Raw genomic sequence first — 13,150 nt, 5'->3', positions numbered from 1 at the left:
ATGAATATTATCATGTAATAAAAATTACAATATTTTACCTGCTGTATAAAAATATAAAAAAAAATACAATTCAAAAAAAAATTACAATATCTTGAGCCCACTACATATCCACCACTGTGCTAGGGCCCTTACATACATCATTTAATTTAATCCTTATACCAACTGTACATAGTAGACACTATTATCCCCATTTTTGTACGTGGAATGAAATTTATTCCACGTAAAAAATGAAATAATGGAATAAATGAAATTTATTAGCCTCACAACTAGGAAGTGGTGGAGTCAAGATTTGTCCCAGCCAAGTGTCCATCATCTTTCCAATCTGACATTTTCCTCCCTTCTTATGCTTGGTGGTTGGTGATGGTGGTGGGAAGGTGTATATGTAACATTCTCACTTATATAATCTTTGGGGGGAGCAGCCACTTGTTATGACTGGTTACCCATTTTGGCGAATGGTCCTTCAGTGTCACATTAGAGTTCCATCAAAACTCACGTAGGTCTTGAAGTATTACCCTTTGATTTAAACCACTCATCATCCGTCTCTCCAACCTATATTTCTTAACAGGTTAGCTTAGTCTGTTTGGACTATTATAACAAAATACCACAAATCACATGGCATATAAACAACAGAAATTTATTTCTCACATTTCTGGAGGCTTAGAAGTCCAAGATCAAGGTACCAGCATGGGTTGTGTTCTGGTGAGGACCCTCTTCCTGGTTCATGGCTGGCCCTTCCTGGCTGTGTCCTCACATAGTAGAAGGGGCTAGGGAGCTCAGTGGGCTCTCCTTTATAAGAACACTAATCCTTTATGAGATCCATACTGAAGTAAGTGGGGATGAAATGACTTTGGTCTAGCATTTGCTTTAAAATATTTTCTTATTTTTTTTAAGATTTTTTTTTTGATGTGGACCATTTTTAAAGTCTTTGTTGAATTTATTACAATATTGCTTCTGTTTTATGTTTTGATTTTTTGGCCGCAAGTCATGTGAGATCTTAGCTCCCTGACGAGGGATCAAACCCGCACCCCCTGCATTGGAAGGTGAAGTCTTAACCACTGGACCGCCAGGGAAGTCCCTTTTTTTTTTTTTTTCTCTCTTTAAAAAAAAAATATTTTAGTTTTTAAAACTGCAGGAAAGTGAAGCAAGTATGGGATTCGATAATGATTTAACTTGGTTAATGAGTATTCTACATTATTCATTATACATTATATAATGTTATACATATTCATTATACAACTTTTTCTGCTTCGTGTTGGAAATTTTCTTAATATAAAATTTAAAAATATAAAGAAAATGACAATAATTTACAGAGAGAAGTAAAATAAGTTACCTGGATGTTCAAGTTACCTTCACCAGGAATACAACATGGAAAGCTAATTTGATTTAAGACTGCTGGGTACACCTGCAGTCCTAGCAAGGGGCGTTAGCTGGAGGATCCAAGCTAATGGTTCCATGCTCTGGGGTCATTTCCACCAAGGAGAGTCACCCACTGGGGGGGGGCCTGGCAGGACTCCCATCCCTCAGACTTGCTTGAAAAGATATTGGCTTTCTCTGAGCTGCCCTAGGCCAGATAGAAGCTCAGTCTTCGGGCTTGTAGGATTCTATCTGTGTCTAAATCCAGAACATCACCTCACTATATTGCTATAATTTCTGTTATTTTTGTAACATGACAATGTGTACCACAAAAGACGATTGCCCTGTTAACCATATAAGATGACTGAACCATCCTTTCTGTTTTCCACATCTTCCTCCAAAAACAATTCTGTTTTTTTTTTTTTTTTTTAAGTATTTGTTTATTTATTTATTTATGGCTGTGTTGGGTCTTCGTTTCTGTGCAAGGGCTTTCTCTAGTTGCAGTGAGCGGGGTCCACTCTTCATCGCGGTGCGCGGGCCTCTCACTATCGCGGCCTCTCTTGTTGAGGAGCACAGGCTCCAGATGCGCAGGCTCAGTAATTGTGGCTCACAGGCCCAGTTGCTCCGCGGCATGTGGGATCTTCCCAGACCAGGGCTCGAACCCGTGTCCCCTGCATTGGCAGGCAGACTCTCAACCACTGTGCCACCAGGGAAGCCCAACAATTCTGTTTATTAAATTACAACACCAGTATGGTCCCATCTCCCTAAGAATACAACCAGAGCATCTTTGAGTGCCCCCGAACTCTCTGCTTACTCATTCACAGCTTCCTGCTTTACTCCAGCAGACAACTGATCCTCTCCTTTGTGTTTAACTTTTTAGAGGATGGCTTAGTCTCTCATTTCAAGTCTTGAGGGCACCTCACGGTTGTTCCCTCCCATCCCAGCCATGTCTCCGATGGAGCTGTCCATTATCCATCACAGTTAAAGCGTGATCAGCCCAAGACCAGCAGGAACAAGCCTGTAGTCTGACAAAATCAGCCTCATAGCAAGGGGGTGCACTACAGAGCTGTGACGTGCTGCCCTCCACAAAGGACCTCTAGCAGCTGTATTCTGTTTTCTTTTCACTGTAACATTATTTTTCTTTTCTTTTTTAATTGAATGAAAGATTCTTTAAATTCTATAGTGCTTTACAATTTTCAAAAGTTTCACATGTGATTTCATAGAATCCAATAATAATCTCTTTTTCCTATCCCCTACCCTTATGTTGTCCCTCCCCCCCTTCCCTCTCCCCATTGGTAACCACTAGTTTGTTCTCTATATCTGTGAGGTAGCAGCTGTATTCTTATGGGATGTTTAGATTAATTACAGAATGAACTTTCCTCACATGTCTACAGATGAATTAGCACCAGAGAGATCATTTTTACAGAATGACAGCTCGCTTCAAGAGCACAGAGTGAGGGCTCCAGAGGCCTCTGGGTCTGAGCTCTCCCGTGTGACCCCTGTACCCTGGGACTGTGATGGTCACTCAGGCAATGACATTGACCCATCTGTGGCCAGGAGCTCCTGTCTCCCCTTCTGTTCTTCTGTCCCAAGGTAAGTTCCAGGGATTGTCTCAAGACGTAGACATCTGATGTCTACATCCATCCCATTCCCCATCCCCATGTCAGGCACTTAAACCCTCTTCCAGGCTGAGGGGGTGGGTGCCTCTATTGCTGCCACCAGTGGCAGCAGGGATCTATTTCTCCTGCTTCCAGCTTCTGGTTTTGCTCTAAGACCTCATATTCTTGGGATACATGACAGACCCCGCTAACTCAACTGCTGGTTCAGCTTCTGTTCCTGCTGGCAGCTCCCTTCCATCAGATGTCTTAGGGGCCGAAACCTGAGAAGCGAAGGGCAAGGTGAGGATTCCTGGCCTTGCAGCCTGACCTGTCTGCCCAACTCTCTGCCTTGTTTGCCCTTCACCAGCTCCAGGAATGACAGAGGTGGCTAAAGAGACGCTAATGCTACCCCCATGGTTTACAGTGCATTTTCAAAGGCATGATTTAATTTGATCCTCTTTCAGATCTGTGAGATAGTTATTCCTATTTAAAGAGATAAGAAGTTAGGGCAACATGAGGTTAAGTAATGTGTTTACAGTTACAGAGTTAATTGGCAGCAAGACCATGATGTGAAGTGAGGTATTCTGTCTCCTGGGGGAGCTTATCTGTATCTAAATCCAATTTATTACTAAACCACTATATGTCTATAATTAAAATATTATTTGTAGCAACCAAGTTGTATTACCATAGAAGATGACTCATTATCAGTAGCAGGCTGAGATTGTTCCAATAGCCAAATGCCATATTTCATTTTCATCCATGTGGTGAATGTACTATTTTTTCCTAATTTTTCATCACGAGGAGTCAATAGATAATATATATAGTTGATAAATCAAGAAAAAGAGGTATAAATATATTACATACAGTTTCAGTGGTAATCAACAGTAGAACTTAAGTCAGAAACTACTAATAAAACCTTTGAGTAATGGGCGTGGGAGTGGTGCGGTTGGTGGGGATGGGTGGTGGGAGATTTTTGTTTCTCATTTTAGGAACTTCTGTACAGTCTGAGTTTTTAGAACATGTGCGAGTATTACTTTTTTTTTTAAATAGATCTTTATTGGAGTATAAGTGTTTCACAATACTGTGTGTAGTTTCTGTTGTACAACAAAGTGAATCAGCCATATGCATACATATGTCCCCATATCCCCTCCCTGTTGGATTGGAAGAATCAATATTGTGAAAATGACTATACTACCCAAAGCAATCTACAGATTCAATGCAATCCCTATCAAACTACCAATGGCATTCTTCACAGAATTAGAACAAAAAATTTTACGATTCATATGGAAACACAAAAGACCCCGAATAGCCAAAGCAATCTTGAGAAAGAAAAATGGAGCTGGAGGAATCAGGCTCCCTGACCTCAAACTATACCACAAAGCTACAGAAATCAATACAGTATGGTACTGGCACAAAAACAGAAATATAGATCAATGGTACAGGATAGAATGCCCAGAGATAAACCCACGCACATATGGGCACCTAATTTACGACAAAGCAGGCAAGAACATACAATGGAGAAAAGACAGCCTCTTCAATAAGTGGTGCTGGGAAAACTGGACAGCTACATGTAAAAGAATGAAATTAGAACACTCCCTAACACCATACACGAATAGATTAAAGACTTAATACTTTAAGTATTAAGTATAAAGACTTTAAAATAATAAAGACTTTATTAATACTTAATACTCCAAATGGATTAAAGACTTAACGGTGAGTATTACTTTTAAATAAAGAATTTAAAAATAGGAAAAAAATGAAATAAAATAAAAAGTATCCCATCAGTGAGGGATTGTTTAGTCATACGTAATACTAGGCAGCCAGTAGAAAAACCGAGGTCCATCTATACAAATTTTAAGTAAGAAAAACAAACTGCAGAATGGTGTGGTTAGGATAATATCATTTATTTCGAATATTGTGTGTGTGCATATGCATGTGAGTGTACCTGCACACCAAGCTGGGAGGATGTATATCAAAGTGATAGCCAAGTATGGGGATACATGGCAAAGTGGGGAGGAGAGAAAAGACTTTTTAAATATTCTACACTTTTATATACCGTTTTTAAAAATTTTTTATTTTGTATTGGAGTATAGTTGATTTACAATGTTGTTATACTGTTTGTTTTTTCAAGGAGCATGCATTGAATATGAATGTATGGAACGTTCTGCAGGTTCAAAGCTAAAGTGATTCTGAGTGTGTCCCTTTTCTTTTTTGCTATGGAAGAGCCAAGCATCATGGTACTGTGTTAGGTATGAGGGTCAGGATATTACACTGACCTTTAGGGAGGAAATTCACTGGTTCTCTGCTCCTTAGTATTGTTGCCAAAGGGAAGTTTGTGAATTGAATCACTCCACTGTCATGCCTTAACGTCACCACAGAGGTAACCAAAAGTCTGATTCGTGTTTCTTTTTATATAGTTCTATTTCCTTCCTCTGCTCGGTTTTGAGCAAATGTCACCAAGAGTGTGTGGGATTTAAATCTCCAAGTCTAGTATCTGATGATCGTGGCAAGGTATCTGTCTCACACTTTGGAGTTCTGGACTTGGGGGTCTTGAGTAACCTCAATACTTGTTAGAATCCTTTGGCAATACAGTTATTTTTGTATTTTATTTTATTGTGGAACGAACACTTAACATGAGATTTACCCTCTTAACAAATTTTTAAGTATTCAATATATCATTGTTGAATATAGGTACGATAGTTGTATAGCCTATCTCTAGAACTTATTCATCTTTTAAATTTTATTTTTTCCTTCCAGTTTTATTGAGATAAAATTGACATAAACATTGTATAAATTTAAGGTATACAGCATAATGATTTGACTCACATACATCATGAAATGATTACCACAATAAGTTTAGTGAATATTTATCATCTCATATAGTTTAAAGAAATAGAAAAATAAGTTTTTTCTTGTGATGAGAACTCTTAGGATTTACTGTCTTAACAACTTTCATATATAACATATAGCAGTGTTAATTATATTTATCATGTTGTACATTTCATCCCTAGTACTTATTTATCTTATAACTGGAAGTTTGTACCTTCTGACTGCCTTCATCCAGTTCCCCCTCCTCCCACCCCCACCTCTGGGAACCACAAATCTGTTCTCTTTTTTCATGAGTTTGTTTTTGAAGTATAGTTGACCTACAACATTATGTTAGTTCCTATTATACAACGTAATGATTGTATATTGCTATACATTTCAAAATTATCACTACAATAAGTCTAGTTACCATCTGTCACCATACAAAGATATTACATAAATATTGACCGTATTCCCCACACTGTACATTTCATACTGTGATTCATTTGTTTTTTTTTTTTTTTTAAACTTTGGGTTTATTTATTTATTTAGTTTTATGGCTGTGTTGAGTCTTCCTTTCTGTGCGAGGGCTTTCTCTAGTTGCGGCAAGTGGGGGCCACTCTTCATCGTGGTGCGCGGGCCTCTCACTATCGCGGCCTCTCTTGTTGCGGAGCACAGGCTCCAGACGCGCAGGCTCAGTAATTGTGGCTCACGGGCCCAGTTGCTCCGAGGCACGCGGGATCTTCCCAGACCAGGGCTCGAACCCGTAGCCTCTGCATTGGCAGGCAGACTCTCAACCACTGCGCCACCAGGGAAGCCCGATTCATTTGTTTTGCATCTAGAAGTTTGTACCTCTTAATCTTCCTCACCTATTTCTATCCTCCACCCACCCCCTCCCCTTTGGCAACCACCCTTTTGTTCTCTGTATCTATAACTCTGTTTCTGTTTTACCATGTTTGTTCATTTGTTTTGTTTTTTAGATTCCACATATAAGTGAAATCATACAGTATTTGTCTTTCTCCTGTCTGACTTATTTCACTTAGCATAATACCCTCTAGGTCCATCCACATTGTTGCAAATGGCAAGATTTCATTCTTTTTTATGGCTGAGTAGTATTCCACTGCATGGTTGGAGCTGAATCCCTGCCTGGCTAGCTGCTTGGCCTGAGGCATCCCAGTACTGGTGCCAACAGGCCGGTGGGTGGGTCCAGTCCTGGTGCTAACAAGCTAGAGGGAGGACTCCAGAGTGGCACTTGCTAGCACCAATGTCCTTCTGGTAGATGATTCCCCAAAATGGATGCTGCCAGTGTCTGTGTCCCCAGGGTGAGCTCCAGTTGCCTCCTGCTTCTCCAGGAGGCTCTCCCAGATCAGTAGGTGGGTCTGACCCAGGCTCCTTTTAAATTACTTCTTCTGTCCTGAGACCCAGTGTGTGTGAGATTTTGTGTGCGCCTGTTAAGAGTGGACTCTGTTTCCCACAGCCCTCTGGGTCTCCTGAAAGTAAGCCCCACTGCCCTTCAAAGTCAAACGTTTTGGCGACTCATCTTCCTGGTGTAGAACCCCTGGGCTGGGGAGCCTGATATGGGACTCAGACCTCATGTTCCTTGGGGAGAGCCTCTGCAATTGTAATTATTTGTGGGTCACCCACCCCCGGGGTATGAGTCCTGGCTACACCACGTCTCTGCCCCTCCTACCCTCTCATTGTGGTTCCTTCTTTATATCTTTAGTTGTAGGAGATTATTTCTGCTAGCCTCCAGGTCTTTCTCATCAATAGTTTCTCTGTAAGTAGTTGTAATTTTGGTGTGCCCATGAGAGGAGGTTGGCTCAGGGTTTTCCTACTCTACCATCCTGGCCACACTCCCTCATTTTTCTTTTAAATAAAAGAGGTTATATTTATGAACACTTTAAGACAACTTGGAAATATGCAGTAAACGAGAATAAATCCTTCAAATTACAAAGATTTTGCTAATATGCAAACTGCCAATCCATCTAAATTTGGCATATCCAATCTACTTAAGTAGTAATTTTTGTTTAAGTAGTAATTTGTTTAAGTAGTAATTTTTCTAACAAAATTCAGTTGGAGAACCAGTGATATATTTATGCCTTCGACAAAGATAACAAGTATGGTATTGCTGTGGTTGAGAAAAGAGAATATAAATCCTGGCTATCTTATTGTTCTGGCTCATCAAGACTCAAAGAACATGTGAGGTTCTGTCATGTCCAGTGAGGTTAGGCAAATGTAATAGGGTTACATACTGTGTTGTTATATGTTTTTATCATATAAATGGTCTGGTTGTTCCTCTTCTTCTCCATTAGGACAATATATAGGCAATAATAAATTTTAATAGGAATCCTTATATGCAGGCAGTTTAGAATCTCTGAGCAATTTTTATGTCCAAGTACAGAGCCATTTACATAGCTTATATTGTGCTTTGTGTCCACACTTGCGGTCCATATGCCGTCCTATCTGTGCTTCCCATTTGTCCAGGCATTTTAGTTCCAGGCCAGACTCTGGCAACATCACGGGTTGAAATTGTTCTAGGTCTCCTGTGGATTTTTGCTTGACCATGAGTAGGAAGCTGGCCTTTAAATCCCCATGTTGTCATGATGCCTTGAAAACCTTTACCAATATCATTTTTGTTGTGACATTCATATACTGTCTGGGAGAAAATGAGCAGCATATCGAGGAGTGCCTGGTTTAATGACAGCGCTGTCTGTTGCATGAAAGGTTTTAACTTTCCATACTGGCAGCAGTCCAAGTTCTCAGTACATTTCCAATAGAGATGCGGAGTTATAGCCATGTGTTACAGTTTTTCCTCCTACAGTTAGGGCTGCCATTTTCCCATTATGGTTTTCCTTTGGAGTATATTTTAGGATGTGACAGTCTTGTATCTGAAGTAATGTGAGCATATGCTTTTGAACATCCTTGGTCCATAATGGCATCATGCCCAGCTTCAGTGTGATAAGGCCAACTTTAGAGAAACCTGGTTCCCAAGGATATAAAGGCCATGGTTCATCTTTCAGAGGACGCAGTTTACTTACTAATTGGGCTTTATTTTTATCAGAGATCAACTGCTTAACGAATGGGACATTTTCTTTGCAAAGGTGCTTGTCCTAGCAAGTACAGCTCTTGCTGTGGAGACTTCTAAGCGGAAGCCAGATGTTTCTTCTCCTCCCCAAGCCCTGAGCAAGCAGCCAGGCTACCTGTGCCTCAGGCCAGTACCTGGGCATTGGTTTGTGGCAGCAGCCTCCAGCCAGGCATTCTGTGGCTGGGAAGGGGTCCTCCTGAGACACTTCTGGGCGCCCTACCACTCTGTTTTCAGGGCTTCCCTGCTGTGAGTCAGATATCCGGGAGCCATTCACCCAACAATCTGTGAATTAGAACTTACACCTCTTGCTTAACTGAAACTTTCTGTCTGTTGTAACTCCCCATTTCCCTCACCCCCAACCCCTCACCACTCCACTCTTTGATTATATGAATTTGACTATTTTAGATACCTGATATCAGTGGAATCATGCAGTATTTGTCTTTCTATGACTGGCTTATTTCACTTAGCACAATGTCCTCCAGATTCATGTATCTTATTGCATATTGCAGGATTTCTTTCTTTTTAAAGGTGGAACAGTATTCTGTTGAATGTGTATATCACATTTTCTTTATCCATTTATCTGTCATTGGACATTTGTTTCCACATCTTTGCTATTGTGAATAGTGCTGCAATGAACATAGAAGTGCTAATATCTTTGAGATCCTGATTTCAATTCTCTTAGATAAATACCCAGAAGTAGGATTGCTGGATCATATGGTAGTTCTGTTTTGAATTTTTTGAGGAACCTTCATACCGTTTTCTATAGCAGTTGTACAATTGTGCATTCCTACCAACAGTGTGCCAGAGTTCTGATTTCTTCTAGTTTATCCAGTTGGTGTATAGTTGTTCATAGTAGTCTTTTATGATCCTTTTAATTTCCATGGCATCAGTTGTATGTCTTTTCTTCCATTTATGATTTTATTTATTCGAATCTTTTCTTTTTACCTTACTCAGTCTAACTAAGTAAGGTAAAGAAGCCCGCTCACCGCAACAAAGAGTAGCCCCCGCTCACCGCAACTAGAGAAAGCCCACACACAGCAACAAAGACCCAAAGCAGCCAAAAAAAAAAAAAAAAAAAAGTGATAACTAAGAAAATAGGGCTGTTAGTGTAGAATAGAGATAGTGTGTTCTCTAAGGTCAGACAGCCAAGTCTTACACCATCCACTACAATTGATATGATCATTATAATAATTTATATAGTCAATATGTGCTTAGACATTGGAAACCCAAAGATAAAAGAGACAGACTTACTTCTTTTAACCATGGCATGTACAATCACATATTTACCTGGGTGACCATGGGCAAGCTGCTAACCTCTGTGAGCTTTAGTTACTCCATTTGTAAAATAAAGACGATATTACTGTTATATTCCTTCTAGGGTTCTGGTGGAGCCTAAATGAGATTAACCATGTAACACAGTACCTGTTGTATACTAAGTGCTCAATAAATATCAGTTTGTCTTTTCTAAAAGGTTTACTAACCATTCTTGGTAGCAACATCCAATTGCTGATTCCTTTCATTTTTGGTACAGTTTTAACTCTGTCTAGTTTTGGATCTCTAACTTTTTGCTTATTCCTGGTTTTTTATCATGCCCATGTAGTTTTCTTCTTAGAGTCCCTTGAAGGCTGCACCGTTTTTTTCTTCCTTTCAATGCTCATGTATATTGGCATCTTTTTACTAACTTGCTTATTTAAGTGTGTATTTATCCAAGCATTTTATTTTTTCCAACTTAGATTATATTCTTGCTCTTGAGTTATTCAAATAGATACTTAGTTTAGAATACCTACTAGTTTCTGGAAAATTTGCCAGAATTATTCATGATATTTGGGGAAACCCTCTAGATACAGAAGGAAACCAATTCCCTCTCTGCTCTTTTTTTCTTTTTTCAGGTGCATTTGATTTTGTAGATGAGTCTGGAAGCATTAGTTGCAAAGGTATGCGTTTGCCTCTCTGGTTACATGAGAGAATAGAAATGTACAAAGAAGCTAAAGTAAGCTTGTGCTGTTCTGAGGAAGAGCTTTCATGCAATCTGCAGATACTAGGTTCCATTACAAAGTCAGTATCCCTTCTCTACCCCACTGCTGCCAATAACTAAAGCTGCTGAAGAAGAGTGAGTTTGTGGTGTGTCTCCCCACCTTTTCTACCTTTCTTTACTTTGAACTCTCAGTGTCCTCTGAGAGTTTCCTGTCCTTTCTTTTGTTTTCTCAAACAAAGCCTTCCTTGGGCAGAATTGTCAAGTGAACTCCCCTGTCAGCATTCCCTTTGCTGCCTACTCCTCTTCCTTTACTCCTCTGTGCAGGCCTCTCCCCTCTTCTTGCCCAGCCCCCAATCCTCAGTCAGGGTTCAGCCAGAGAAAGAGAACCAGTAGGAGATATATTTAGAAATTTACGCCTGGAATTGGCTTACATGATTGTGGTGGCTGGCAAGGCACACTGGTACGGTAGACCATCAGGAAGGGCAGACTGGGACTCCTAGGCATCAGCTGAAGCTGTTATCCACAGAGGAATTTCTTCTTCAGAGAAACCTCAGTTCTGCTCTTAAAACCTTTTAACTGATTGAAACAGGCCCACCAGATTATCTTCCTTAAAGAATCTTCCTTAAAGTCAACTGATGACGGATTTAATTCACATCTACAAAACACCTTCACTGTAACACCTAAGTTAGTGTTTGATTAAATAACTGGGGATATGTCTAGCCAAGTTGGCGTATAGAACTGACCACCACACCTCATTTCCTTTAAGATTTGGCTTTTACATACTGGTTTAATTGGTAACTAGAATGTTAATTGACGGAAGCTGAATACCTCTCAGGGATATTTTCATTTTATGAAGAAATCTTTATGAACCAAAGGAATGAAACAATAATAATAATAAAAAAAGCTAAGGTATGTGTGATTTGGGGTGGAGTAGGGATGGGAATGAAAACCACTGCCTATTCAAAAGACCAGGACTGCCCACAGGTAGAAGGGAAAACACTGCTACTCTAGAAGATTTGGGGCAAATAGTATTTAAGGAGTATTTTCATCTTAGTAGATGAAATATCTAGTTACTTGGAATCATTATTGACTGTGACAATCCTGAGTTGTTTCTTGTGTCTGTGTGAATCCCATTGCAAGACCCAAATGACGTTAAAGGAGTCCTTGCTGAAGGGGGAAAGGCCATCTTACTGAGAGAGAACTGGACCCCAGCCAGCAGAAGGCATCTAGTGTTAATGGTGGCTGAGGAGGAGGGTACACTGATTCTCTCTTCTCTTTCTCACTCAGCAGCTATCTTGTTGCAGTCATGCCTACTTTTTTCTTTTCCCTTTTTCCCAGTCTGCTAGCATACTCCTGTGAGTGAAACGAAAGCTTTTTAAATTTTTAAATTTTTTATTTATTTTTGGCTGTATTGGGTCTTCGTTGCTGCGCGCGGGCTTTCCCTAGTTGCGGCGAGTGGGGGCTACTCTTCATTGTGGTGCATGGGCTTCTCATTGCAGTGGCTTCTCTTGTTGCGGAGCACGGGCTCTAGGCGTGTGGGCTTCAGTAGTTGCAGTGCAGGGGCTCAGTAGTTGTGGCTCGCAGGCTCTAGAGCCCAGACTCAGTAGTTATGGTTCATGGGCTTAGTTGCTCTCTGGCACGTGGGATCTTCCCAGACCATGGATCGAACCTGTGTCCCCTGCATTGGCAGGTGGATTCTTAACCACTGTACCACCAGGGAAGTCCCCGAATGCTTTTTAATGTTATTTTTAAAGCAGGCATCCATTGATTCTGTGGCAAGACTGCTAGTTGCTTTCCAACATCCACTTTCCCCTTCTTCCCAATGTTTATCTGTGTACATGGTTGTCCTGGAAAGACTACCACTTGCGGCCTCTCAACAACTAAGTGTGGCATGTGGCAAAGTTCGTTCAATGGGATTTGTGTGGAAGTATGTACCTAATTTCAGGTCATGGCATGGAGAGGGTGTGTCCTCTCCAACCCTTCCTTTCCATTCTGCTGCCTGACATGTGGACATGGTGGGGTTCTCTGTGTCATACAGATGAGGCCAACACTCAAGTGATGACTGAGTTAACAAGCTGCAAGGAGTCTGTGTCCCTGTGTGTGAGAGATAGACTTCTATCTTGTTTGAGCCACTGTTACCTTGGTCTTTGTTATAGCAGCTGAATATGTACCCTAACTAATATAAATCCTACCATAGGCAAAATACTGAGCTAGGCAATGAATGTCTAAAGATGAGTAAAACAACTTGACAGTGCAAGTCTTTATTTATTTATTTAATTTATTTTCAGCTGCGTTGGGTCTTCGTTGCTGCGCACGGGCTTTCTCTAGTTGTGG

At 40.5% G+C, this 13,150-nt stretch overlaps 1 protein-coding gene and 1 pseudogene across 1 annotated transcript in view; one reads left to right on the top strand and one right to left on the bottom strand.

Moving 5' to 3' along the window:
• Nucleotides 1–13,150, top strand: part of BLOC1S6 (biogenesis of lysosomal organelles complex 1 subunit 6) — a 54,492-nt gene that overhangs the window by 9,481 nt on the left and 31,861 nt on the right. Inside the window, exon 4 of the mRNA XM_007169705.2 lies at nt 2,748–2,946. Coding sequence (XP_007169767.1) covers nt 2,871–2,946 — 76 coding nt within the window. The 5' untranslated portion in view covers nt 2,748–2,870. The remainder of the gene's footprint in view (nt 1–2,747; nt 2,947–13,150) is intronic.
• Nucleotides 8,016–9,014, bottom strand: LOC103019990 (39S ribosomal protein L3, mitochondrial-like; annotated as a pseudogene).

The sequence above is a fragment of the Balaenoptera acutorostrata genome, chromosome 3 (assembly GCF_949987535.1).
Source record: "Balaenoptera acutorostrata chromosome 3, mBalAcu1.1, whole genome shotgun sequence".
In the NCBI taxonomy this organism is placed as follows: domain Eukaryota; kingdom Metazoa; phylum Chordata; class Mammalia; order Artiodactyla; family Balaenopteridae; genus Balaenoptera; species Balaenoptera acutorostrata.
Note: the sequence above shows the minus strand (reverse complement) of the source record. Positions and strands in the feature narration are given on the sequence as shown.